Source organism: Colobus angolensis, unplaced genomic scaffold (genome assembly GCF_000951035.1).
Source record: "Colobus angolensis palliatus isolate OR3802 unplaced genomic scaffold, Cang.pa_1.0 Scaffold153, whole genome shotgun sequence".
NCBI classification, from domain to species: domain Eukaryota; kingdom Metazoa; phylum Chordata; class Mammalia; order Primates; family Cercopithecidae; genus Colobus; species Colobus angolensis.
Genome location: NW_012114633.1, coordinates 3,056,193 through 3,083,990, shown reverse-complemented (window position 1 = coordinate 3,083,990; position 27,798 = coordinate 3,056,193). Strand labels below are relative to the sequence as shown.

The window sequence follows — 27,798 nt, the reverse complement described above, 5'->3', positions numbered from 1 at the left end:
GAATGGAGGAGGAAGATTTAAAAGTGAATTCGTGGGCGGCGACAAGGAAACAGCAGCCGTGGCCGAGCGGACCCCAGAGCCCTTCCCTTCTTGGCCCTCCCTCTGAATCATCGCGCTCCACTTGTGACGTCGCGGACGCCCGGCTCGGGCAGGCGTGGGGGGCCCGCGCGTCCCGGGAGCCCCGAGGCGGCAGCGCGCGTTTCCACGCCGCGGTGCCGCGGGAAAGCCGGGGGCGGAGGCCTGGCTCAGGCAGAGCTCGGATCCGGTGCCGAGCCGAGCGGGACCGCGCGTCGCCCAGGCTTTGCCTTCGCTCGCTTGACCTCCGCCGTCCTCTCCAGCCCTCGTTCTCTGACCGCGCGTGCGACCGCACGCCCAGCGTCCCTAGCCTAACCTCGCGCCCGGGCCGCGCCTCCTCCTCCCACTCCTCCTGCTCTCCTCCCCCGCCGCTTCCGTTTCTCGAGGGAAAGGCTGCTGCCTCCTGCTCTGTCCGCATCCCCTGCTTAGGTAATACGTTTTCCTCCTTACGCCACCCGCCACCGGGTCCCCGCGCCGCTGCCCCTCCTTCTCGGATCTGGGCCCCGGGCTGGTGAGCGGCGCGCGCCGTCGCCTCTCCGCGGGTAGGTGAGTCGATGGCGCCGGGAGGGCTCCTCGCCTCTGCGCGCCGGCCTGCGAGGTCCCTGCCCCGGCAGCGAGGCCGCCCCGGACCCAGCCCGGCCGGGCCAGGCATGCCCGGCATCGCCGCTGCAGCCAGCGCAGAGAGGAGCTCGCGAGTCCCGCGGCGCCCTTGGCCCTGCCAGAGCGGCCCGAAGGGGATGGGGGGCGGGAAGAAAGGGTGGTAAACAACGATTTAAAAAAATCTAATCATTAGCATTTGTAGGAGGAAGCAGAGCAGTGGCCCAGCTGCAACAGGTAGATGGCGCAGCTGTCAGTGGCCTCTTGGTCTCACCCTTGGCTTTGAGAGATGCTTCTGACCGTCCCTAGCTGCCTGCTACCTCCAGTGACCTACTTGATGAGTGTAAAATAAACATGATGGGACTATATTTAGAAAAATCTTTACTTCCTTGCTGTTAATTCTCTCTGCATTTTGAAAGGTGGTTTTGTGAGGCGTGCATAATTAGTTGGTGTGTCCAGAGTGGTAGCTGGAAAAAAATATTTAACCTGGGTTTGGCCCTATCATGTAGACGGTTAGGCGCAGAGTGTGAAAGGAAACGCTTACTTTAGTGCATCTATGAAAAACCCTTATAAGAAACCACGGCGTGTTTTTTGGAGATTTCTCGTTTTAAAGCTATTTTTAAAGTGTTGAATAAGCAGAAATTTGCCCACTGTATGATGGTGTTCACTTCAGAAGAACAGTGGGTTCAAAGTATGGACAGACCACTTAAGTGGATCCCATCTGTTGAGTAAAAGATTTTTTAGCCCTTTTACTCTGATTCCTAGCTTTGAAGCCAGAAAAGTTGATAAGGATCAGCCCTGCTCAACTTGATAATAGTATAAGGATGAAAGTAATCCACTGAACTACTCTTGACTGGTGTATTAGCTAAGTGATCTCATTCTTACCTTTTTTTTTTTTTTGAGACGGAGTCTCGCTCTGTCGCCCAGGCTGGAGTGCAGTGTCGCGATCTTGGCTCACTGCAAGCTCTGCCTCCCAGGTTCACGCCATTCTCCTGCCTCAGCCTCTGAGTAGCTGGGACTACAGGCGTCTACCACCACGCCCGGCTGCTTTTTTTTTTTTTTTTTTTTTGTTTTTTTATTAAAGACGGGGTTTCATCGTGTTAGCCAGGATGGTCTCGATTTCCTGATCTCGTGATCCGCCCGCCTCGGCCTTCCAAAGTGCTGGGATTACAGGCGTGAACCACCGCGCCCGGCTCATTCTTACCTTTTAAAATAGAGAACATAAGGGAAAAAATAAAGGCAATGGAATAATTCATTTTTTCAATACAGGTATTTGTTTCCATTCTTATGTAGAGCCTACTTTATTTTTAAGTTTTTATGGATTTTTATACTACTTTTGAAGTTAGCTCTTAGTCATGAAGAGAATTATGTCAAATACATAGAGTTACACTGTACTTTTTGTGTAGAGTAAGCTACCACTTTTCAAGCTTTTGAACTAAACCACCACTTGCTTGGAAATTGCAGCTTTCACTAATGCCCTTTAAAATGATATACTTTATTATAGATTTAAATTATAGCATTACTTGTTATAGTCCTGAAAAAAATGAAAAGATAATTTCTTGTTTGACTTAGAAGGCCTGTGAGACAAAAGTTATAAAGGTTATTATATATTTATTTTACTTTTTAATTCTGTCTCTAATAACAATTAGAAAATGTCTCATTCTATTTCATGTTATACAGAAATTGCTTAAAAGGTAATTATGTTATATAAAGTGATCAATGAAAACAAATGTCATCTTCATTTTTTAAAGGTGAGGATGGTATATATAAGCACTTTTTCCAGATGTGAGTCCTTATGAATGTTCTTGTTAAGATACTTTGAATCTTGTAATGAAGTTAATAAAACTACGTTAATGTGTTTGTTTGGCTGAGAGCTTAGACATAAAGGCTCTGGCTGGCATGGTGGCTCACGCCTGTTATCCCTGCACTTTGGGAGGCCAAGGAGGGTGGATCACTTGAGGTTAGGAGTTCGAGACCAGCCAAGCTGACATGGTGAAGCCCCGTCTGTAGTAAAAATACAAAAATTAACCAGGCGTGGTAGCAAGCACCTGTAGTCCCAGCTACTTAGGAGGCTGAGGCAGGAGGATCCCTGGAACCCAGGAATCAGAGGTTGCGGTGAGCCCTGATTGTGCCACTGCACTCCAGCCTGGGCGACAAAGTGAGACTTCATCTCAAAAAATAAAAATTAAGTTAAAATTTAAAAAATAAAAGTTCTGTTTCCCATCTCCTGTGATTGATGTTGTGTACTGTTTCTCAAACTTGTCTGATTGTAAAATTCCTCAGGGTAGTAGGCAAGTGGGGGAGTAGGTAGAGTATAAAAGCGGTTTAAAAGATTCCCAGATTGCAACTTGAGACTTCCTGGATTAGAATTTCTAAGAGAAAGGAGATATTTCAAATAGACAAAAATGATAAAATTTTAAAATAGTCAACAACAACAAAAAAAGGTGAGTTTGGGAAATGCAGGTGGGAAATGACTATTGTTGGAATGAATAGTTGCTATAACTTATTAGGACTCCTGTACATAAAATGTTCAAATATGGAAACTATGATTTTATTAATATGATGATGCCACTCATTTAGGAAATCTGAAACTTTTATATTTTTTTCTGGTCAACTTTCTGCTGATCAAATTTAGCAAACATATTTTTGTCTTTTTTATGTGGTATGTAATGTTAATTCAAGTTCTGGAATGTGATAAGAGCATTTTATTAATGGATGACTAATGCAGATTACTGTAACTAGTATCCACAGCAAAATATTGTACCTAATAATTTCTCTTTCTTTTTTTTCCTTTTTTCTTGAGAAAAGGTCACACTCTGTCATCCAGGCTGGAGTACAGTGGTATGATCATGGCTCATGCAGCCTTCACCTCTCAGGCTCAAGCAATCCTCCCACTCCAGCCTCCCGAGTATCTGGGACTACAGGCACGTGCCACCATCCCAGCTAATTTTTAAAATTTTGTAAAAATGGGGTCCCACTATGTTGTCCAGGCTGGTCTCAAACTCCTGGGGGCTCGTGACATCCTTCTGCCTCAGCCTCCCAAAGTGCTGGGATTACAGGTGTGAGCTGCTGCACCCAGCCTAATTTCTTTCATATTATAGATTTATTTGTTACCTTTTCCATGTACCTGATTAAATACAGGTAAGGCAGGCATGCAAATTTGAATACCTTATTTGTAGCTTTCTTTCTTTTTTTTTTTTTTTTAGACGGAGCCTCACTCTGTCGCCCAGGCTAGAGTGCAGTGGTTCGATCTCGGCTCACTGCAACCTCTGCCTCCCGGGTTCAAGCCATTCTCCTGCCTCAGCCTCCCAAGTAGCTGGGACTACAGATGCCCGCCACCGCGCCAGGCTAATTTTTTGTATTTTTAGTAGAGATGGGGTTTCTCCGTGTTAGCCAGGATGGTCTCGGTCTCCTGACCTCTTGATCCACCCACCTTGGCCTCCCAAAGTGCTGGGATTACAGGCGTGAGCCACCACACCTGGCTCCTTATTTGTAGCTTTTTAAAAAATGACTCCCAACCCCATTCAAAAAAGAAAAAAAATTTACTTGGCCATAAAACTTGGTCAATTATATATAAAAAATTAACGAAATGGAATATTAAATACCTATAAAATAATTTGACAAGATGAGTTACCACAGTGCAAAATGTCAGAATTTATTTTCCTTTTCTTTCTTCCTTTTTACATTACTTTTTTTTTCTCCTTTTTTTGGGGGGGATGGAGAGTGTGTGTTATTTGCTCATTTGTTTTTACTTTTAACCAACTAAATATTTAAAATATACTAAATTAATTATCCATGTTTAAATTAATTTAAGTATTTGCCAACTTTACCAATAGATGTTTCAGCTTGCCCTTTTCCTCTAAAATGACAATGGTAGGCTTTGCTCAATGCAAATGAAAGTGTTAATTCATATCAAAGGGATTAAATTCAAGTGACCAAAGAAAATTGTTCTTTTAATATTGCTTAAGGAAAGCATAATAAGTTGATGCCATCATTTTTCATTATCAGCAACTTTTAAAATGAGGATGGAGGCCAGGCGCAGTGGCTCATGCCTGTAATCCCAGCACTTTTGGGAGGCCGAGGCAGGTGGATCACCTGAGGTCAGGAGTACAAGACCAGCCTGGCCAACATGGTGAATCCTGGTCTCTACTAAAAATACAAAAATTAGCCAGGCATGGTAGCGCGTGCCTGTAATCCCAGCTAGTAGGGGGGCTAAGGCAGGAGAATCACTGAACCTGGGAGGCGCAGGTTGCAGTGAGTCAAGATCATGCCACTGCACTCCAGCCTGGGCAACAGAGTAAGACTCCATCTCAAAAACAAAACAAAACAAAACGCTGGTGTGGTTGCTGTATAAAATCAAAGACACATAGCCTAGTGCCCTTCTTTAAACCTAATTTTCCTACCACTACCCCAACTTGTTTTTTAAAAATATGTCAACGAATATTTATTATGCCCTTATTGTGTAGATGATAAACATTAAAAGCTTTTGAAATGTGCATTTCTTTGAACTTATAATTTTTCTTTAAAAAAATTGTGGTAAAAGATATCTAATATCAAATTTACCATTTTAACCATTTTCAAATTACAACTCAGTGGCATTAAGTACATTCACATTGTTATGCAACTATCAGCACTGTTCACATCCAGAACTTTTTCATCATCCCAAACAAAAACTCTATACCCATTAAACAATGACTCTACCCTCTCTTCCCAGCCCTGGTAACCACCATCCTACTTTCTGTCTCTACGAATTTGACATTCTGAGTACTTCATATAAGTGGAATCATAGAGTATTTGTCCTTTTCAGTCTGGCTTATTCACGTACCATAATGTCTTCAAGGTTCATCCATGTTGTAGCATGTATCAGAATTTCCTTTCTTTTTATGGCTGAATAATATTCCCCAATCTTGTTTATATGGAAAGTAGATATAAAAAACAGAGAAGTTTTGAACAGGAACAGACCATAGAAATCATCCAATCCAACCTCTCTGCCCCCGCTTTTCTTTTCCTTTTTTATGTTTACAAAATGGGAAAAACAAGTCCTTCAGAGCTTATTTCATGTGGCTGAGTTTATATACCTGATTGGCAAAACAGAGCCTAAGAACCAGCTCTCCTGTGTCCTAAGCAAGGCTCTTTCTACCGCATACCCTGCAGGCCCATCCAGGCCCATCCAGACAATAAATAGTAAGTGTTAAAGGAGCTGGTGCCTCCAATTAGTATGGCATGAGTTCTAAAGGAAAGATAAATTGAACTGGGAATCTTCTTTAATTAATGAAAAATGTTACATTCAAAATAGATTGAAGATTAAGGCTAGCTGTGGTGGTTCACGCCTATAATCCCAGCACCTTGGGAGGCCAAGGTGGGCAAATCACCTGAGGTCAGGAGTTCGAGACCAGCCTTGCTAACATGGTGAAACCCATCTCTACTACAAATACAAAAATTAGCCAGGTGTGGTGGCATGCACCTGCAGTCCCAGCTACTTGGGAGGTTGAGGCAGGAGAATCACTTGAGCTTGGGAGGCAGAGGTTGCAGTGAGCCGAGATTGTACCATTGCACTCTAGCCTGGGTGATGGAAGTGAAACCTTGTCTGAAAAATAAAAATAAATTAATAAGATTCTAGATTCTGATTAGCAATGATCAAAACTATAAATAATATTCCATTGGAAAATATTCTCGCTACAAACCATACATCTGATCTTTTTTTCTGCCTTGAATTAATGCATCAAATTTGTATTTTTAAAAAATGTATTCTTTCAGGCCAGGCACGGTGGCTCACGCCTGTAATCCCAGCACTTTGGGAGGCCGAGGCAGGTGGATCACGAGGTTAGGAGATCGAGACCATCCTGGCTAACATGGTGAAACCCCGTCTCACTAAAAAATACAAAAAATTAGCCGGGCATGGTGGCAGGTGCCTGTAGTCCCAGCTTCTTGGGAGGCTGAGGCAGGAGAATGGTGTGAACCCAGGAACCAGAGCTTGCAATGAGCCAAGATTGTGCCACAGCACTCCAGCCTGGGGACAGAGCAAGACCCCGTCTCAAAAAAAAAAAATTATTATTTCTGATAGTTAAGATAGTTACACTGAATCTGCTTCTATTTATATACTATCTGATTTCAGGTTTCATTTGTGACACCAAGGTTCTAGAAACATCTCTTAGCGTACAAAAGCTTAAGCATGTACTGTAGTTGGAACACAGCAGATAGAAAAATATCTAACTGAACAAAATTTCTCCTTGGTGAAAATACTTCCAACTATGGAAAAGGGAGTCTAAAAAATAAGGTGACTATCAAACTTTTTCTTTTTTTGAGACAGAGTTCACTTTGTCACCCAGGCTGGAGTGCAGTGGTGTGATCTTGGTTCACTGCAACCTTCGCCTCCCAGGCTCACACGATTCTCCTGCCTTAGCCTCCTGAGTAGTTGGGATTATAGGCATGCACCACCATGCCTGGCTAGTTTTTCTACTTTTAGCAGAGATGGGATTTTGCCATGTTGTCCAGGCTAGCCTTGAACTCCTGACCTCAGGTGATCCACTCGCCTCAGCCTCCCAAAGTGCTGGGATTACAGGCATGAGCCACCATGCCCGAACAAATTTTAAAGTATTTCTAAATGGAATACTTTTTCACAATTTTCAGATGAGTTCTGAGAAGTATCCGAAATTCATCTTTTATACAACTGTTAGGTTACTATAGAATACTTATTATGTAAATCAACTATTTTTTTCCGAGCATTTAATTTACTTTACCAAAAGGCAATATAAGTTGACTCTTAGTGGAACAAGGCTCCCTGTTCTGTTCTTAAGTAACCAGTGAGGGTAGAGCTGACTGTTGCACCTGCTCTTTCCTTAAATTGTTGGATAAAAATCAGCTGACATTCCCCTTTCTAAAAGTCTTTATTTTTAATGTGTCTTAATTAATTCTTAATCTTAACTGATTTGGAAAACACGGCTTTAGCACAGGCTTCCATATACAAGCTATTAGAACAACATTTGAGAACAAGGGACATCTTTGTAGTCTATTGCTTTAAGCAGCTTCAGTGAGCAAAAATGTAGGCTAATGTGGTCCATTGGTAGCTTCACAATAGAGCAAGCGTAGACTGACCAGCTTGGAGTGATGTGTATGTCATCATCATTTGAGGTGGAATTGAAGTTTGAAGGTTAGGGAGGAAAGAGAGAGAAATGTTAGGGTTAAATAAAAGATTCACATATTCCATATTTAATATCTTTTCTTACAAAAGCAAATTAAACTTACTATTTTGAGTGATTTAATTAAATTAATCTTGTTAAAGATAGGTCACCTCTAGATGAAAGGGCGTAATTTTAGATTCTGATTTGGTGCTCCAAAAATGCAGTTCAGTTGCTAGTTACTCAAATACAGCCTTGGTTTGTTCTTGTAAATGAATATGGAATATATGTAGACTTTTATACAAATATGGGCCTGTGTGCCTAATGCTGATAAAATACAAGTACAATAAACAGTGTGACAAGGATGAATTCTGTATTTACAAGGTTAAGGGAAAATTCATCAGCCAACATTTATTGAACACCTCTCAGTTATGCACTACGAGTCCCAAGACACCACATGCATTTAAATCTCTTGTCAGACAGAGCATAGACAAGTAAACCAATGAATTGAGTGCTAGAAAGATGGGATATAGATTTGGCCCATCTCCACTGCCCCATGGCCTAGGTGCCTAAGATGGAAGAGGAGTCAGAATGTCTCCTGAAGGAGCCAACAGTTGAAATGATTCTCCTCCTTTTACACATACATTTTTTAAAAACAAACCTTTTTATTGAATTAGAAATATACACATAAACATTAGGAATCTCAGCAGATAGCCTAATGAATTAACACAAGTCAACCCACCCATGTAACCATCACTCATATCCAGAACATTACCAGTGCCGCCATCAGTAACCCCGCCTTCTTCTCCAAGATCACCACCATTGTGACTTCCAACACTATAGGTTCATTTTGCCTGTTTTTGAACTTTAAATAAATTAAATGGCACAACCATATATCTTTTGTGCCTGACTTCTTTCACTTGACAGCATGTTTTTGTGAGATGCGTCCATGTTGCCTATTGTCACAGTTCATTCATTTTCACTGCTGTATAGCATTTCACTACATGAATATGCTGCAGTTTATTCCATTTTACTATTGATGGTTCTTTGGGTTATTACCGATGTTAGATTATTACAAATAATGCTGCTCATAAGTACGTGTCTTTTAATCCATACCTGCATGAATTTTGTTGGGTAAATATCTACAAGGGAAATTAAATTGCTGGATCATACATTATATAACAAATTACAAATAGTTTTCCAAAATGATTATACCAATTTCATTCATGCCCGCAGTTCATAAGAGTTTCTGTTGCTCCATACCCTTAGCAAAACTTGAAATTTTCAGTCTTTTTTATTTTAGCTATTCCATTGGATACATAGTGGCACCCTGTTGAGATTTTAAGTTGCATCTTCCTGATGACTAATATGGTAGACTGTGTTTCTGTATGTTTATTGGCCATTTGGATATCCTCTTTTATGAAGTGCCTATTCAAACCTCTTGCCCTTGAACTGATTTTGAGAAGGTGAGTGAGCATTAGGTAGAGAAAGCAGGAAGAAGAGCAAGTCAACCAGAGGGAGCAGTATGTGCAAATTTACAATCTTCCCAGAGCAGGAGAGCAAATGGATAGTGCAAAATCAGCTACTAAAAGGCTAAACTTAATCAGAGCCCATGAGGTAATGATAGCAACATCACCCAGATCAACATGAAATAAGACCCAGAAAGTACAGGTAGTCCCAAACTGTAATATTCCTGAGAAATGTTTGACAGTCAAATATCTGAAAGTTGAACAAGGCTTATACACTGGGAAAACAATTTAGTTTCCAATGAGCTAAAAGGCAGTATTGCAAATCTCTAGTAAGGCTTGTAGTTTGTAGTACAGTTTCCCTCTGGCCTCACAGGAATCTCAGGGGAGGCTACCATTAGCAAGTGGCACAACACAGCGAGCCCCACTCCATATTTAGTGTGGGCCCACTTCCATTCCCCTGTCCCTTCTGCACAAACAGCCTCCAATCCTTAAATCTACTCCCCAAGGCAGCCCTTAAGTATGGAGCAAAGGAGAGGTGGGATGAAGTCTATGTTTCCCCTACAACAGCAGTGTGATCTGTATAGAGCCTTGGCCATTGCCATCATGTGGCCACCTACACAGACTTCTGGAAAGCTGTACCCCCTTGGAAAAGGTCATGAGAAACACCTTCTTGTAAAACACCCATGGAAGCTTGGCCCTTTCCCCTAGCAGCAATAGCTGTCAGGCAGGGCCACCACACAATAGCTTCAAATTGCCATTCCTCAGAAGATGAGTGAGAGGCAGAATTCAGGATGTGAACCGTGGGGGTGGGGTGGAGTCAATATGCAATGGGCAAAAACGTGGACTCTGTAAAGTGTTGAATTATCTGCTGGAAGAGGGAAATGTCAACAGAAGTGCTTTGACTCCCTTGCCTATTGATTAGAGAGCAGTTCTGTTTTGTGGCAGGCCCTTATCTATGTCGTCACTCTTCTGTCACTGTGGACAACAAAAGGGCATAGCCAGCTTCTGCTACAACCAGGCTCTTCACATGAGAAGGAGCACTCTGGGCCCCACAATCCTCACAAAATATCTCCCTTGACAGAAAAACGGCTCTCCCAAGCCAGTCACAGATTGTCTACCATAAAGCCAGAGTAGTCTCAGCCTCTAGGAGCCTGAGTTTCCACCCAGATGCCCAGAAACTGAAGCAATCAGATCTGACCGACATAAAGGAACTTTATTTGGGTTACTCAGAGAATTACAAGTAGTTCCCAGGCTTTGGATTTAATGGAGTAGTAAGTTTCAAGAAAAGGTTTCAGTGACCCACATAAACTTGCCAACCTCTTACTTTCTCAAGTTAAGACATGTGATTGTGGTTTCTGTGAGGTTGTATTTCATAGTCATAGCTATCATTTATTATCTGCCATGTGTAAAGCTCTGTGCTCTGTGATATTCTTCCAGAAATATCTCATTTGATCTTCACAACATCACTGCACGGTAACTATTAATCTTTATATTAAAGATGAAGAGAGTGTCTCAGAGAGGGTAAGAAAATACCTGATGCCACACAGCTAGTTAGTGGCAGAGTTAGGTTTTGAACCCAGGTGTTTCTGATTCCAAAGCCTGTGTGTTTTCCACTATATAGTTTATCCCATCTGAAATATGTCTAAATTATTCAGATAGGATTTTTAAACCTCTGATGTTCTGATAATGGCTAGAAATTCGAGATTTATCTTTGTAGAGAGGTTTGGGTTTCCAAGAAAAGTCTTAACAACCTTTTTTCCTTCTGACATACTTCAATTCCTTCAGTAGTTCTCCAACTGGACTAGACAATCCTACAAAAGCAAAAGAGACCCTAATTCTCTCTGACATTGTGACACAATTTTATGTTAAACATATAGATATAAACATTTGGTTTGAGATGGGAGTAATGAAACTTCTTTAAGCCTATTTTGCTGAAATGTGACTTGAAATGGATTGTTACAAAACAAGGCTTATGAGAGATTCAGTGCTCACTGCAATATTAATTACTTGGCTGTTAAAGTGAGTAGCTCTTAGTGGGAACGACTGCCTCACAGATGTTTCTTATTGACCACATAAATGGGGAAGAAAACACTATCCCATTTTCACTTTTGGCCAGAAAACAAAAGACAAAGGAATAGATTGTGTCAGCTAATAGATTGGGTTGCTAAGGTAACCAAGGCCTCTCTTTCAGGAGAGGTGTTAGGGGCTAAATTATGTTCCTTCAAAATTCACGTGTTGAAGCTCTAACCCCTAGTACCTCAGAATGGGACTGTACTTGCAGATAGGACTTTTAAAGTTTATGTGAGGTCATACAGGCGGACCCTAATCCAGTCTGACTGGCGTCTTTGTAAGAAAAGGGAGACATGCCAGAGATTAACACCTATAGTGGAAAGGCCAGGTGAGGCCACAGTGAGAGGGGCCATCTGCGAGCCAAGGAGCAAAGCCTCAGGAGAAACCATTCCTGCTGACACCTTGCTCTTGGACTTCCAGCCCCTAGAACTGTGAAAAAGTATGATTTTATTGTTAAGCTACCCAGTCTTAACAAACTAACACCAGAAGAATTAGATATTGGGCATCTCCCCTGCCATCAATGCCATGACAGTTAAGGGAGACATCAGTGGAATGTAATAGATGAGCTTTTACTACCCAGAAGGGTCCTTAACAGAGGCTGAAGATCAGCTGGAGAAAAGGTTTTTCTGGGAGTAAAAGGGAAGTCAAATAGTGACATATAATGATCAAACCTAGTGACAGATATCAACTAGGGGTGTGTGTGTGTGTATTTTTTGTTGTTGTTGTTATATAATGTACCTTATAATACTAATGTATTTATGATTATTATCCAACAATTACTGATTTTCCCTTATTTTAATAGCTAACAATTGATGAAAAGATTTCATTGGCTAGATACTGGTCAACAGTGTGGGCTTTTGCCAGCTTGCCTAGGTTTGAATCTTGTCCCACAATTTCCTAGCTCTGTGATTTTCAGGAAACAATCTCCTTGTGCCTCAGTTTCTTCATCTGTAAAATGGCGATAATAGTACCTACTTCCTAAGGTTATATAAGAATTAAATGAGTTAATACATGTAAGGTGCCTAGAAGGATGCCTGGCATATAGTAAGCACCTAGTAAATGTTAGCTATTTCAATTTTAACCTATCTTTGCACAAGAATAACAAATAGCAAAACCACTGTACCTATACTGTTTCACCAAGATACCTGCCAGCAGGTGCCAGCTGCCACCAAAATTGCCAGTGTAGAGGTAAAGAAAAATAAGCAACCTGGAGAACTGGAGCTATTAAATCTCAGTGTTTAGAGTTATACAGGATGCTGACAAAAATACAGATTCCTAGGCCTTGTCTCCAGAGATTCTGATTCACTAAGCTGGGGTAGAGTCCAGCAATCTGTTTTTTTAGAAGGCCGCCTTGGGTATTTCTGATACAAGTAATTATCAGAACATCCATTGAGAAATACTAATCAAGAGGAATTCTTCTATAGTCAAGGCTATTAAATTATGGTAAATGCCATAACTTACTAATCATGTCTACAATAATTTTTATTTAAAGTATAATGTTGAAATAAAACGGTCTTAGGTGAATAATGAGTATGTAAACTTACTTTTAAAAAAATCATCTACTTCATCACTCAGGTATCAAGCCTAGTACCCATTAGTGATGAAATAATCTGTACAACAAACCCCGTGACATGGGTTTAGCTATATGACAGACCTGCACATGTACCCCTGAACTTAGAATAAAAGTTGAAAAAATAAATAAAAAATTTAAAAAATCATCTGAAAGATAATTTCCACGAGTTTTAATAAAATGTATTGATAAAATGGAAGAAGAAATTCTGCATTAGATGTAGCCTTCAGTTTCTCCATAGACAAACTATTTCAAGTTGAGCCATTCAAGGTGAGGATGAATTGTGCAATGCTCCCCTCAGGCTTGTGGCCTGCCTATGTGAACTGAGTTGAGGATATATGGAGAGCCAGGGCCTTGGAGAAAGGCCCTGAACAAATGCTGGGTTCATTAGCTTAGCTGGAGAAAGTGGTTTCAATCTGAAACTGGGCAGTTCAACCTGGAACTTGACAAAATATGACAGTGTTGCCTAGGGCCAAAATGAAGAGTGAACTCTGGGATAACCTTGGAACTGAAAAACCTGATTATTGTGTTATAAGGAATTCCTAAAATCTGTAGACCTGTTCATTACAGGGCTGCAGTGAATAGCCAGTAGTTCTTTCCCATTAGTCAAGTTGCTGTGCTGGCTAAGCAGCAGCTGCTCAGGTCAGGTGAGAGTGGTCATTATTGAGGAAATAAAGGTTGGGCCCAAAGAGGGCAAACTCCAGATTACTGCAGCACTTGTGCTGAAACTCACCAGGGTTAAATTGACAAGCTTTCTGCGTGAGAGAAGGGAGTGGTGGTGATTTCTGGAGCTTGTAGTCAGGGTGAGTAGCTTGCCTGAGTGTTCTTAGGATGTTATAAGGAGTGTTTCTTGGTTATTCAACAGTGTAGTTAATACAGTTTCTTTTAAGAAAAAAAATTGATTTTAACACTTGAATAAAATAAACACTGCTGATATTGTATATCTTGAAAGCTTTCAAATTGGACTCCTTGAGATCTTCATGCTGCTGATAAAAAGCTGTATTGATACTGTTGATTCATTGATTCTTCTGCCTTGTAACCACAGAACATTTACTAAGAAATAAAAATTAAGGTTACTGAATGTATGCTTTTGTGGCCATGTATTATACTGAGATATGTATGTATATTTGTGATTGTATATTATATGTAACTTATAATTTGTGGCATATATATGTCATATATACCATCAATTATTTCTAAGGCAACGTGCCTCAGCTTTATTAATGCAGCTGTTTTTCCTAATGTTTAGATTCAAGTCAACTAAAGTAAATCTTCCTACAAAGCATTCCTTCCTGAAATAAAAGGCATTTAAGTGGGCAGGTGCTTTTGTTTGAGTTTTCACTAGATCCTTTCTATCACCTGAAAGCTTTTTGCATTATTACCACAGTCTCGTTTTATTTAGACATTTGCCTCGAGGAGCTGAGACATTCTTATACCTTCATACTTAATTGCCCCAAAACACTTAAAAAATGTAATTATTGTTTTAAAAGCACTGTGTATTTACTGTCGAGTATTTGAAAATTATAGAAAAGCATAATTTAAAAATCATCCATAATTCCATTACTCAGTTATAACTACCATTAAAACATCACCTACTAATCTTTCTATCAAGCTCCTTCTCTCTGTGTATGTGTATAAATACAAATGGATAACATACTCTCAAATTATATATGGTCATAGGTAGTTTTTCCACTTAACATTAGTGCATTGGCATATTTCCACATTATTAAATATTCTTCAAAAACATGATTTTACCGACTGTATATTATTTTGTTTTACCAATATTTAAGATTATTTTCAACTTTGTTGTAATATTAATCCTCCTTGTGCAGAAATATTTTAACTCAACCCTGATTGCCTTAACACAAATTGAGGAAAAACTGGAGCTACTGACTAAAGGCAGTGACATCTATAGGGATCTTGACACATTTTTGTCAGATTGCCCTCTGGAAACCTAACTTGTTTGCATGCCTGTTAGCAGAGCATCAGCACCTGTTTCACCACATCTCCAAGAGGGAATGTGAACTTTAAAACATATGCAATAGTGAAAGAGGATATCTCATTGCTTTTGTGCCCTTTTATTTTTATTACTACTGAGACTGGACATATTTTCTCATAGTGGTTGACCTATAATCTTAAGGAGAGAACATATTTTTTAGCAAAATTGTTTAAGACTATTACAAATTACATCTTACTCCCACTGCATCCACATCTTCAGAGTTGTACTAATTCTCAGCCTCCCAGAGTCCATTAAGGGAATTTTTTTCTTTTGAGACAGAGTCTTGCTCAGTCACCCAGGCTGGAGTGCAGTGGTGCAACCTCGGCTCAATGCAACCTCCGCCTCCCAGGTTCAAGTGATTCTCTTCCTCAGCCTCCCGAGTAGCTGAGACGTGGTGTGGGCCACCACGTCTGGCTAATTTTTGTATTTTTTTTAGTAGAGATTCACCATGTTGGCCAGGCTGGTTTTGAATTCCTGACCTCAGGTGATCCACCCGCCTCAGCCTCCCAAAGTGCTGGGATTATAGGCGTGAGCCACTGTGCCCAGTCCCGGCTAATTTTTATATTTTTAGTAGAGACGGGGTTTCACCATGTTAGCCAGGCTGGTCTTGAACTCCTGACCTCAAGTGATCCACCTGCCTCGGCCTTCCAAAATGCTGGGATTACAGGCGTAAGCCACCATACCTGGCCTATTAAGGGAATTTCTTTTAATGAAGGAAACTGTATCATGATAATAAAGAGCCTGGGCTTGTGTGTAGGAGCAATGCCAAGCCTTGCAGTTTAGCGTTCCGTAACCCTGAAGTTACTTAACCTTGCTATGCTTCAGTTTAACTGTAAAACAGCGTTGATAATACGGTAATTCTCATGAGATAGGAATTTTTCAAGCTTTTTCAGTAAGAGGTAGCTGCTATTAAAAATGAGAACTGTTTCTCTCCTAATTGCAAGAAATCCCTAACAGATATAATCAAGGTCTGATAGCACAACACTCCTAGAAGCCAGAACTTTTCAAGTGTCAACAAGTTGCATGTTTCACCTCATTATTCAACCTTTTACTGGGTAAAGGAGCAGCATAGATAGTGGGCCTTTTTTTTAACGAGATGTAAGGGAGTTGGCAATGAGATGGCTTGTGCTACTAGCCGAAGAATGACCTCAGGGTCTTGCAGGACACACAGTGCTTGCTGATCTGAGGCTGGGCACAGTGGCTTATACCTGTAGTCCCGGCACTTTGGGAGGCTGAGGTAGGAGGATCACCTGAGCCCAAGAGTTTGAGATTAGCCTGGCCAGCATGGTAAAACTCCATCTCCACAAAAAATACAAAAATTAGCCTGGCGTGGTGGTATGTACCTGTAGTCCTAGCTACTCAGGAGGCTGAGGTGGGAAAATGACTTGAGCCCGGGAGGTCAAGGCTGCAATGAGCTGTGTTCACACCATTGCACTCCAGCCTGGGTGACAGAGTGAGACCCTGTCTCAAAAACAACAAAAAAGGTGCTAGCTGGTCTGGTACTTACTACTTTAGAAAGTTGCCCTGGACAGGCCAGGCATGGTGGCTTATGCCTGTAATCCCAGCACTTTGGGAAGCTGAGGCAGGCGGATCATGAGGTCAGGAGATCGAGAGCATCCTGACTAACACGGTGAAACCCCATCTCTACTAAAAATACAAAAAATTAGCTGGGTGTGGTGGTGAGCACCTGTATTCTCAGCTACTCGGGAGGCTGAGGATGAGAATGGTGTGAACCCGAGAGGTGGAGCTTGGACTGAGCCGAGATCGCACCGCTGCACTCCAGCCTGGGCGACAGAGCCAGACTCCATCTCAAAAAAAAAAAAAGAAAAGAAAAAGAAAGTTGCCCTGGATAACAAGGTGAAACCCCATCTCTACTAAAAATACAAAGAATTAGCCTGGTGTGGTGGCAGGCACCTGTGGTCTCAGCTGCTGGGGAGGCTGAGGCAGGAGAATGGTGTGCACCCCGGAGGTGGAGCTTGAAGTGAGCCGAGGTCGCGCCACTGCACTCCAGCCTGGGCGACAGAGCAAGACTCCATCTCAGAAAAAAAAAAAAGAAAAGAAAGAAAGAAAGTTGCCCTGGAACTGACAGCGTTAAGTCCTCATCCATTTCTTCTCCCTTCTTCCCACAGGGTGAAAGAAAGCACTACTTCAACACTGCTGCTAAGCCTATGTGATCATTCTAAGGTCATTACAAGAATTTGGCTTGCCTTTAGCATTGGGCTTGTGTGTCCATCTGCCTGTCTCTCTAGGAATTTAGATTTTCATTCAAAGATTTTTCTGTCACTGAGAATTTAATTTTTGGTATATTTTTGAGAGTGTAAATTTCTTTTCAAGATTAAAAACAATAAGCTTCAAATTTTAGATTATATCTAGAGTCTTCCACACTGAGGATGTGAAGATGATATAGACTAGCTGTTCACCAGGCTGACCAGGTTGACTGCCAGATGGGTTGTTGGTAGTGCCAGAGGCACCCTGACATCACTCTCTGAACTGTCTTCTCTTTCACATTCTTGTATTTTTCCAGCTGACGGCCCAGAGGGTGGGTGCCAATTCCACCAGCAGCTGCAACTGAAAAGCAAGGTTCAGAAATGTCAGATATCCTCCGGGAACTGCTCTGTGTCTCTGAGAAGGCTGCTAACATTGCCCGGGCATGCAGGCAGCAGGAAGCCCTCTTCCAGCTGTTGATCGAAGAAAAGAAAGAGGAAGAAAAGAACAAGAAGTTTGCAGTTGACTTCAAGACGCTGGCTGATGTACTAGTACAGGAAGTTATAAAACAGAATATGGAGAACAAGGTAAGAAAGGTCACAGCCAAGATAATTGCAAAATAGTTGCATCTGTGGCTTTCCCGGTCATAGAAGAGCATGCCTTTTACGCCTCACCTCTATCATTGTACTAGCACCTTGAATTCAGGTAAACATCTTGGATTTTTTCCCTCCTTGTCATGATTACAATATTGATAAAATGTTCATTGCAGGAAATCTTTAAAATACAGAAAATCAAATAAGAAAATAAAAATCACTCACAATTCTAATACCTAGAAATATACACTTCAGTATAGAACCTTTCATTTACTAATGAATTTCTTTTTAATAAATAATACATATTTTCTGGAAAATAAACAAAAATAAGAACCCTCTTAGTCCCACCACTGGCGAAAACCACAGCTATGCTTTGCTAAATATTATAACATTTTCCTTCTGTGTGTATGTGTGTACATGACCCATACGATGTATTGCAACAGAAATGAGAGTGCACTGCTTTGTAACCTGTTTTTTTTTTTTTTGTTTTTTTTTAACTTGATATATTAAGTTCTACCTTGTGGATCTCATCATTTATATAATGGTTGCTTCAGTTATGAGATTGTACCTGGAGACTTAAACTCTCCTTTATTCTAGTAGAAAAATATTGTTCTTTGTTATAAACATATAAACATGTTAATACGTTAATATAACAATGATTGCAATTCTAACTTTCTGGAGCTGACTAGAGAAAGAAACTGTGTTAATAAATAGAAATAATACTAGCAGCACCTATAAATGCTATGTGCCAGCCACTATTCTAAAGTCTTTAAATATATTAACTTATTTAGCTCTTATAACAATTTAATGAAGTAAGAACTACTGTTACAATGTAATGGGTGAAAGAAGGGAGGCACAGAGGTTAAGTAACTTGCCTAAGGTTACACAGCAAGTAAATGATAGGGCCAGTTTTTGAACACAGGAAGACTGACTCCAGAGTCTGCGTTCTTTGCAATATTATATTGCCTTTTATATGATAATCTAACTATTACATTTGGGAGAATAGAACTTTATGGCAGAAAGCATTATAAAATATTGGAATAATTTCTATGAAATTTTCAAAATATTGAGAACCATTTAGAATCATTTAAGTGAAATCTTGACCACAAGTGAAGAGACTAAATGCCATCATGAAATCTCTACAAACTATACTTTTTCATGTCATATGAAATCTGACTCCAATAAACTAAATGAAGCAAATTTATTTTTGTTTTTTACTTATCAATAGAGTTGGGTGCAAGGGATGGTTGAGCAACTGGATTAAAAATGTATCAACATTAATTTTTATGGGCTAATATTTGCCTCAAAGCATTATAAAAAGTTCAGGCAGTTGTTTATTCATGAGCTAAAATAAATGATATTCCATTTTAGCTGTATAAAATATCTTTATTTCATGAGCCTTTTGTCTTGTAGTCTCAGAACCGGTCTTTAAGCAGGCTTGGGAGACTGAGTGTCAGCCCTTGATGAATGGGCTGGTTGCCAGCCCTTGTTGATTTGTACTGTTCCACAAAGTAATATGAATACTAAGTGGTTGTGGGCATTATTAAAGCTATTTGTCATCTACAAATGACCGAGTTCAAATATTTGAAGCATGTCCTTGCTTTTGTTCCCTGAGAACATCATGTGTATCAAAGTTTAGCACATATTTTGAGAAAAATTATCTTTACTACAGAAAGGATCAGAAGCAAAATGTATCAGAAAGCTTCGTGATCGTACAGAGATGACGAAAGATCCTTACTTGACTCCATTTATTCACTCTATATGTTGATGCTTAAATTATTGGTCAACAAAATCTTTCTTTTTTTTCATATCCCCTTCCTAGCCTGAATGATGATACATCTGAGAGTAGGGAAACAAACGCCTGGAAATGAAAACAAAATTGAATATTATCCTCTAACTCCTTCTATCCAGTCTCAAGTCATGCTTTTAGATACTTGATCAACAAAATTACCTTGTATAAGCTACTAGGATGCTGTTTAAGAGCAATAGTTAAAACGTCCTTTGTAAATATTCGAATTCTATGGCCCTTAAGTAGAAGGATGAAGTTTCTAGAAGTACTTTTGCAAACTAAACAGGACATAAGGGAACCAGGCATCTACCATGATTTTGACTTTCTAGAGGGGCAAAAGGGCAGAAAAATATTAGAAAATTAAGCACTGAGCCAAGCTGACTTCGTTTTTTTATACTTGGATTGGTTTCTAGAATTGGAAATTTTGGAATTTCAGTTCTTATTGTGCTATTTAATTTGAAATATAACATTGAAATCTGTTCAGAATTGAACATGTGTATGGGTTTTTGTTTTATTTTTCATCACATTCTGAATCATTCAGTTTCCAGGCTTGGAAAAAAATATTTTTGGAGAAGAATCCAATGAGTTTACTAATGACTTGGGTAAGTATAAGAATCTTAATGTGTCTTTGTAATTTAATTATCACATGGTATTCTAATCTCTAATTTATACCATGAACTAAATGTTTGGAAGCAACTTACTGTAAACAACATAATATATTTAAATGTTAAGGTTCATTAAATTTCTACCTCAGAATGTCATGCCATTTAACTTAAGTAGAGAGCTATGGTATCTTAGAATAATGTAGCAAGTCCATGTATCATTTTAGATATAAATCTGTGGCATTTAAGTAAGTTATAATTCAAGCTTTGGGAAAATTGCATGGCCCTTTGGGAATCTAATGTAAGTTATCAAAGCCCCAAACATGCCCATCTACACAATTGTGCAGACAATTTCAGATCCTAGGTTTAAACCCATCTGTGCACTCTTGGGGAAGTCCATGGACCTCGGCTAAAAGTTCAGAGGAGGCCATGGCTCTGAAATACTGTGTGATCTTGAGCAAGTCATCTCATCATTTCTGTCTCAGAACCTCTGTGAAGTACGTGGACTAACTAAAAGCTTCCTTTTAGTAGTAAGTTTTTTTGTTTGTTTTTGAGACAGAGTTGCTCTGTTGCCCAGGCTGGAGTGCAGTGACACAATCTCAGCTCACTGCAACCTCCACTTCCCGGGTTCAAGTGATTCTCCTGCCTCGTCCTCCCGAGTGACTGGGATTACAGGTGTGTGCCACCACACCCGGCTAATTTTTGTATTTTTAGTTAGAGATGAGATTTCGCTGGGCGCGGTGGCTCAAGCCTGTAATCCCAGCACTTTGGGAGGCCGAGACGGGCGGATCACGAGGTCAGGAGTTCGAGACCATCCTGGCTAACACGGTGAAACCCCGTCTCTCCAAAAAAATACAAAAAGCTAGCCGGGCGAGGTGGCTGGCGCCTGTAGTCCCAGCTACTCGGGAGGCTGAGGCAGGAGAATGGCGTAAACCCGGGAGGCGGAGCTTGCAGTGAGCTGAGATCCAGCCAGCCACTGCACTCCAGCCTGGGCGACAGAGCGAGACTCCGTCTCAAAAAAAAAATCAATAGGTCTGGGGTGGCGTCTGAGGTTCTGATTTTTTTTTTTTTTTTTTTTTGTAGATGGAATCTCCCTCTGTTACCCAGGCTGGAGCGCAGTGGCTCCGCTCACTGCAACCTCCGCCTCCCAAATTCAAGCGATTCTCCTGCCTCAGCCTCCCAAGTAGCTGGGATTACAGACGTGTGCCACCATGCCTAGCTAATTTTTTAAAACTTTTATTGGAGACAGGGGTTTCACTATGTTGACCAGGGTGGTCTGGAATTCCTGACCTCAAGTGATCTGCTTACCTCGGCCTCCTAAAGTGCTGGGATTATAGGCATGAACCACCACACTCAACCTCAAGTTCTGACTTTCTAATAAGCTCCCAGCTGATATAAACACTGCTGGCCCTTGGAATAAGAAGGGTAGAAGTAGCTACCTAGATAGCTACTAGATAGCAGGAGTATCTAAAATGTTCCAAAGTGCCATGTTTTCTTAGTTTTTAAGATTTTTTTTTCCTCCACTGCTGTCACCTCTTGTTGCTATTAACTTGCCTATTTTTTTTACCAGCCTCTTCCCTCACTTCTGTCAAGGGCTGAAACTAGATTAATCAAGGGTCTAAGAAGCATGTTTAAAGCGATGGTAAAACACCTGTCCTCGGTAACTTATCGTTTCATTGGAAGAAGCAGCTTTGCTTATGTTCTGGTTCTCGATGGGCTCCACAGAGGAGAGCTATTTATATGTATACCATTTAGAGGCATAAAGTTTTACTACATTTAAAGATTAGTATATACCATTTTTGTGTTACTTAGCTTAAACAATTTTAAGTTAAAAGCAGTATCTATAAAGAGGTAGAAGCACTTCGGTGTGCTGAAATATTTCAATAACATATTCAGACATAGGGTGACTTAAGTATATAAAAAATCAAAAGAAATTTTAAAAAGATTACTGATCAGGAATTCAGGAATTATTAACTGACAATGTGTCCCTTAACTGGGATACAAAATTGTGCCCACATGGGCATTTTTTAGGGAGGTCTTTTGATTTCCTGAAACCCATCCCTTACTATTCAGGTTAAGTGTGTGGGTAGCCACTGGGCATCTGCCTTGATGAAGCCCCGCCAGGTGATTCTGGCAGTCAGCCAGGCTTAGGAACTGCTGGGATGGATATATTGCCCTCACTTAATCTAAGTGTACAGCTTTTGATTCACTCTCTCGCTGGCTCACTCTGTCTCTCTTGCTTACTTTCTCACTCTCCCTGTCTCGCTCTCTCTCACTCTTTCACTGTCTCTCCCGCTCTCTGTCTTTTTCTCTGTGTGTCTCTCACTATCTCTCTGTCTCTTTTTCTCTCTCTGTGTGTCTCTCACTCTCTTGCTCTGTCTCTCTTGCTGTCTGTCTCCCTTGCTCTCTGTCTCTCTTGCTTTCTGTCTCGTTCTCTCTTGCTCTCTCTCTCTGTCTCTCACTCTCTCTGTGTCTGTTTCACTCTCGCTCTCTCTTGTTCTGTCTCTCTCTTGCTCGCTGTCTCTTTCGCTCTCTCTGTCTCTCTCGCTCTGTCTCTCTTGCTGTCTGTCTCTCTTGCTGTCTCTCTTGCTCTCTGTCTCTTTTGCTTTCTGTCTCGCTCTGTCTCTCTTGCTGTCTCTGTCTCTCGCTCTTTCACTGTCTCACTCTCTCGCTCTGTCTCTCACTCTCTGTGTCTCTTTCGCTCTGTCTCTCTCACTCTTTCGCTCTTTCTCTCTCTGTTCTTTCTGCACTGAAACTCTTGAAATGTAATGGTTTATCGTGTGGCTTTACCTTAGGGGAAAAGATTACCTTGAGGTTGTGTTCAACAGAGGAAGAAACAGCAGAGCTTCTTAGCAAAGTCCTCAGTGGTAACAAGGTGGCATCTGAAGCATTAGCCAGGGTTGTTCATCAGGATGTTGCCTTTACTGACCCAACTCTGGATTCCACGGAGATCAATGTTCCACAGGACATTTTGGGAATTTGGGTAGACCCCATAGGTAAGTATAGGAGAGTATGTTTGTTATTTATAATCTTTTTTGGTGGTGGCAGGGGGGGCAGTTGGAAAAATAAAAATTATTGAGTGTAGTTTAACTCTCCTAGAAGTTTTTAAAATTTTAAAGTTTTAAAACAATGAGAGTTGAGGTGTATGCATTATGTGTTCTGTATAAATACATATATGTTATAGCTGTGTGTATATATACACATATCTATAACAGGTACACACATACAGGCACACATGCAAAGATGAACTAACTTATCTTCAAAAGACTGGTAAGTACATGAGAAGATGAAGTGAGAGCAGTTATGACCAATTGAGCACGCATGCCATTTAAAGAGCACTTAGCTTTAGCAGATTGTTGCCATATGGGAGTCCAGGCCAGCTCTTCAGATTTTTAAAGAGAAACCAAAATCCAAAGTTTTCAGTGATACATCCCAATTTCTAACCATTAGCTACTAATTCAGTTAAACAAGCAAACAATCAAAAAAGCACTGTACAGGTCAAGCAAAAAGCTTAATGTGACGCATGAGCAGTTTGTGAGCCCTGTATAAGCTCTACATTTTTTTGATCATGATTGTGATAGAACCATAATATATAATCCATTGTTTCCAAAGTGTAACCCTTCTTTTTTTTTTTTTTTTGAGACAGAGTCTCATGTTGCACACAGGCTGGAGTGCAGTGGCACAGTCAGAACTCATTGCAGCCTTGTCCTCCTGAGCTCAAGCGATCCTCCAGCTGGGACCCAAGTAGGCAGCACAGGTGCATGCCACCTCACTAGGCTAATTTTTTATATTGTTTTTAGAGAAGGGGTTTTTACCATGTTGCCCAGGCTGGTCTCAAACTCCTGGGTTCAAGCGATCTGCCCGCCTTGGCCTCCTAAAGTGCTAGGATTACAGCCATGACTCACCACGCCCAGCCAGCCTTTATTTTCAATGATGCTATTAATACAAAGTTCTAGGTAATAATTTTAATAAGCTCCCCCTTCCTTTTTTTTCTTCCCCACCCAACACAATAGGACCATTCGAGGAGCAGGCAAACTCCTCCCTGGGCCTTTCCTATCCTACAAGTTTATTCACAGGATGATATTGAAATAGGTTTAATCTTCAGATAATTATATCACATTCAGCCAGTGGATGATATATGGAAACTAAAAACCTTTCCCCAAGTCTTTGATCATTTAAGGGTAAATTGGCATCAGTTATAGTTTCTGAGGGACAGAGATCTCCTGTTTGTTGGTTCTGCCCTGAATTGATGCTGTTTTCAAGCTCTTGGAATCTTTTGCCAGGCACATCCTTAGCCGTGTGTTAACTCCCTAGACATCGGCAGTCAGCTGCTGGCATGCACATCTCTTAAGAGGAAACCTAGTTTCTCTGCCTCTGTTTCATAGGAGCACCATTAATTTCTTTTTTTGGTGCCACCACCATTGTCTTTTTCTTCCTTCTAACTTGAGGGACCAAATAATAATAGTAAAAGATAATTTTACCTGTAACCGATTACAGGAAGGGGGCTTTTCTTTTTCTCTTTTTCTTTATAACATTTTTGTGGGTACATAATAGTGTATGTATTTCTGGGGTACACGAGATGTTTTGACACAGACGCGCAGTGTGAGATAAGCACATCGCAGAGAATAGGGTATCCATCCCTTTGAGCATTTATCCTTTGAGTAATAAACAATCTAGTTACCCTCTTTATTTTAAAACGTACAATTAAGTTCTTATTGATTATAGTTACTCTATTGTGCTATCAAATAGTAGGTCTTCTTTTTTTCACCCATTGGAAGGAGGCTTTTCCATCTCACATTGTACTAGTCCTCTGATTAGTAGTATTTCTAAAATAATCCCACCAGTTATTCTGGTTATTACTTTTTAAATGCTTTTGATAAGTAACAAATATTTGAATGCCTGTTATATGCAAGTCGCTGTGCCACAGGAACTATAGACACATCCTCTCCCTTCAAGAGTTCTCACATAGGAAAAATGAAACACAAGCAATTTAGAAGTAAAGTACAAGAGGCCAAATAAAAATTCAATACAGTGACATCCAAAGGTAAAAAATTATTGCTTACCAAATCAGTAGAAGAGAGAAATGATATGGAACAGAGTCTTCTAAATAATCTTTACCTGAATCCAAACACATTTGCTTCCTTTTTCAGATTCAACTTATCAGTATATAAAAGGTTCTGCTGACATTAAATCCAACCAGGGAATCTTCCCCTGTGGACTTCAGTGTGTTACCATTTTAATTGGTGTCTATGACATACAGACAGGGGTTCCCCTGATGGGAGTCATCAATCAACCTTTTGTGTCACGAGACCCAAACACCCTCAGGTAAAAGGCAAATATTTTTGGTATATTATGGTTGTTAGAACTTATGACCTCAGCTTTGCTTATTGTTAGGATTATCACTATATGACATTCCCATGACTTAACACATAGGAGTGTTCACATTGAAAGTCTGCATATTTGAATTAAAGTTCTATTTTCAATCTTAGATTTGCATAATTTTCTTTGAGGCCAAGTACATGCTGGTAGAAATTTTAAAATTAATACTATCTTGGAGAAATCATAGTTTTACATTTGGAATATAGTAATCCTGTTCCCTGTTTCTAGAATCCACTCAAAATCAGATTAGTAAAGTGGTGGTAACACTGCCTTCCAATACATTGGGAATAAGATAACTGCCATCTCTGTATAGCCAGTTGAACTTTGGTATAATTTTAGAAGTTCAAAACAAAATGTGAAAATTATCCTGTGAAAAGATCAGTAGGCATGGCCAGGATCAGAACCTAACTCACACTCCCTTTCTGCCTCCTCCCACCCTTCCATGTACTCTTAAACAGAGTGTAGAAAGCAGCCAGGACCCAGCTGCCTCTGATCCATGGCCTGTGCTTTGGGGTTGACTCCAGGGCATGGCAAAGTCTAGGTGGAACAAGCAGCTTCAGATTTTTATTGAAATAGGTCATATTTTTTCACTTATATAGGATTACATGTTTTTATTGAACCTTGAGTTGCTTCAAGTAACACTCATTTGCTCTTTAATAGTCATAAGTTTATACCTCTTAAGTTTTAATATTTTCCCCCTGCCCCCGCCATCTTCCAAACTAAAAATGGGTTTCTGCTATCTTTAAAAGGTTAATAAGAAATTGAAAAGAATTGGAATAATATGCAGACATAATCATGGCCTAGTAATGGAGGTGGTCAACAAAATAGTTTATGGCACAGATTCAGAGTGAGACTTTGTGGGTTTGAATGCAGATTCTACCACGTTCTAGCTGAGTGGGCCTCAGCAAGTTACTTACTTTCTCTAAGCCTGTTTCCTTATCTGTAAATATGTAACAACATAGACAGTAAGTTAAGCATTGATAAAGGGAAGGTGCTATAATTATTGTGGTTGTAAAAACTAATAACATTGAGTCCATCTTTCTTTGTGTTGGAAGCCAAAGTGAAACTAGTGAATAAGAGAATGAAAAGGAGTTACCAAACAAAGAAAACCTTGTTATAAGGATCGTACAATGTTTGCCGATCGAAAAGAGATATCACTTATCTATTCCTTTTTCCCTATTAAACTTTAAATACTAAAAGTTGTAATGAAATTTTGCAATGGTTCTGGAAGCTGGAAACCCCATAAATGTTTAGTGTTGTCCTAGATTGATCTGATAATGCCATAAAATTGAAAGCATTTCTAATTGCAACAACTCAGGCAGCTGCACGCATATAAGTAACCTTTCGGAAATAAACTAGCTACCTGATCTCTATTCCTAGGCTTAAAGGTGTTAAGGTTCACCATGTTATGATGAATTGTGTATTTCTTCATATCATTAAGTTTGCAGGTGACATTAGTAATGAAAAACAAATGTGATAATCATCACCAATTGAAATTTTTCTTCCACAGGTGGAAAGGACAGTGCTATTGGGGCCTTTCTTACATGGGGACGAACATGCATTCACTTCAGCTCACCATCTCTAGAAGGAGCGGCAGTGAAACACACACTGGAAACACAGGCTCCGAGGCAGCATTCTCCCCTAGTTTTTCAGCTGTCATTAGTACAAGTGAAAAGGAGACTATCAAAGCTGCATTGTCACGTGTATGTGGAGATCGCATATTCGGGGCAGCTGGGGCTGGTTATAAGAGCCTTTGTGTTGTCCAAGGCCTCGTTGACATTTACATCTTTTCAGAAGATACCACGTTCAAGTGGGACTCTTGTGCTGCTCATGCCATACTGCGGGCCATGGGTGGGGGAATAGTAGACTTGAAAGAATGCTTAGAAAGAAATCCAGGAACAGGGCTTGATTTGCCACAGTTGGTGTACCACGTGGAAAATGAGGGTGCTGCTGGGGTGGATCGGTGGGCCAACAAGGGAGGACTCATTGCATACAGATCCAGGAAGCAGCTGGAGACATTCCTGAGCCTCCTGGTCCAAAACCTGGAATCTGCAGAGACGCAGACATAGAGGAACTCTAACCCCGGTGTACATATATAAACTGAACTGTGAAACTGTTTCCGATTATCTCTGTCTTTTGAAGATGGCTTTGTCCTGTTGCTGGTTAACATTCACTTTCCTCTTTTGAGGAGCATTTTTCCATTATGTATTCATAATAATGTTAATTTCAATAAATGACATTCATGCATCAATTATATTGGTGTATGAAATTCTTACAGTGAATATTGTGCTGTTAGTGCTGCTTGAAACACTTCAGTAAAATATTGGCCAGG

General features: G+C 40.4%; 1 protein-coding gene across 3 annotated transcripts; it reads left to right on the top strand.

Annotated features, from left to right (window-relative positions):
• On the top strand, positions 1 to 27,798 carry INPP1 (inositol polyphosphate-1-phosphatase). 3 transcript variants are annotated; one of them, XM_011936456.1, is made up of 8 exons: positions 7 to 504; positions 3,481 to 3,662; positions 5,713 to 5,856; positions 17,423 to 17,690; positions 20,027 to 20,087; positions 22,883 to 23,083; positions 25,238 to 25,412; positions 26,977 to 27,798. In XM_011936456.1, exons 4-8 carry the CDS (start codon positions 17,487 to 17,489, stop codon positions 27,533 to 27,535), a joined length of 1,200 nt encoding a protein of 399 aa, XP_011791846.1. In that variant the 5' UTR covers positions 7 to 504; positions 3,481 to 3,662; positions 5,713 to 5,856; positions 17,423 to 17,486; the 3' UTR covers positions 27,536 to 27,798. The 3 variants fall into 3 exon arrangements, with proteins under 3 accessions (XP_011791845.1, XP_011791844.1, XP_011791846.1); XM_011936455.1 differs by lacking the exon at positions 3,481 to 3,662 and having other exon boundaries at positions 1 to 504; XM_011936454.1 differs by lacking the exons at positions 3,481 to 3,662; positions 5,713 to 5,856 and having other exon boundaries at positions 1 to 504.

Coding starts and splice junctions, on each gene's coding strand:
- INPP1 (XM_011936454.1), top strand. CDS start 17,487: ATGTCAGATATCCTCCGGGAACTGCTCTGTGTCTCTGAGAAGGCTGCT. Junction 17,691..20,026: donor AACAGAATATGGAGAACAAG/GTAAGAAAGGTC, acceptor TGAATCATTCAG/TTTCCAGGCTTGGAAAAAAA. Junction 25,413..26,976: donor CGAGACCCAAACACCCTCAG/GTAAAAGGCAAA, acceptor TTTCTTCCACAG/GTGGAAAGGACAGTGCTATT.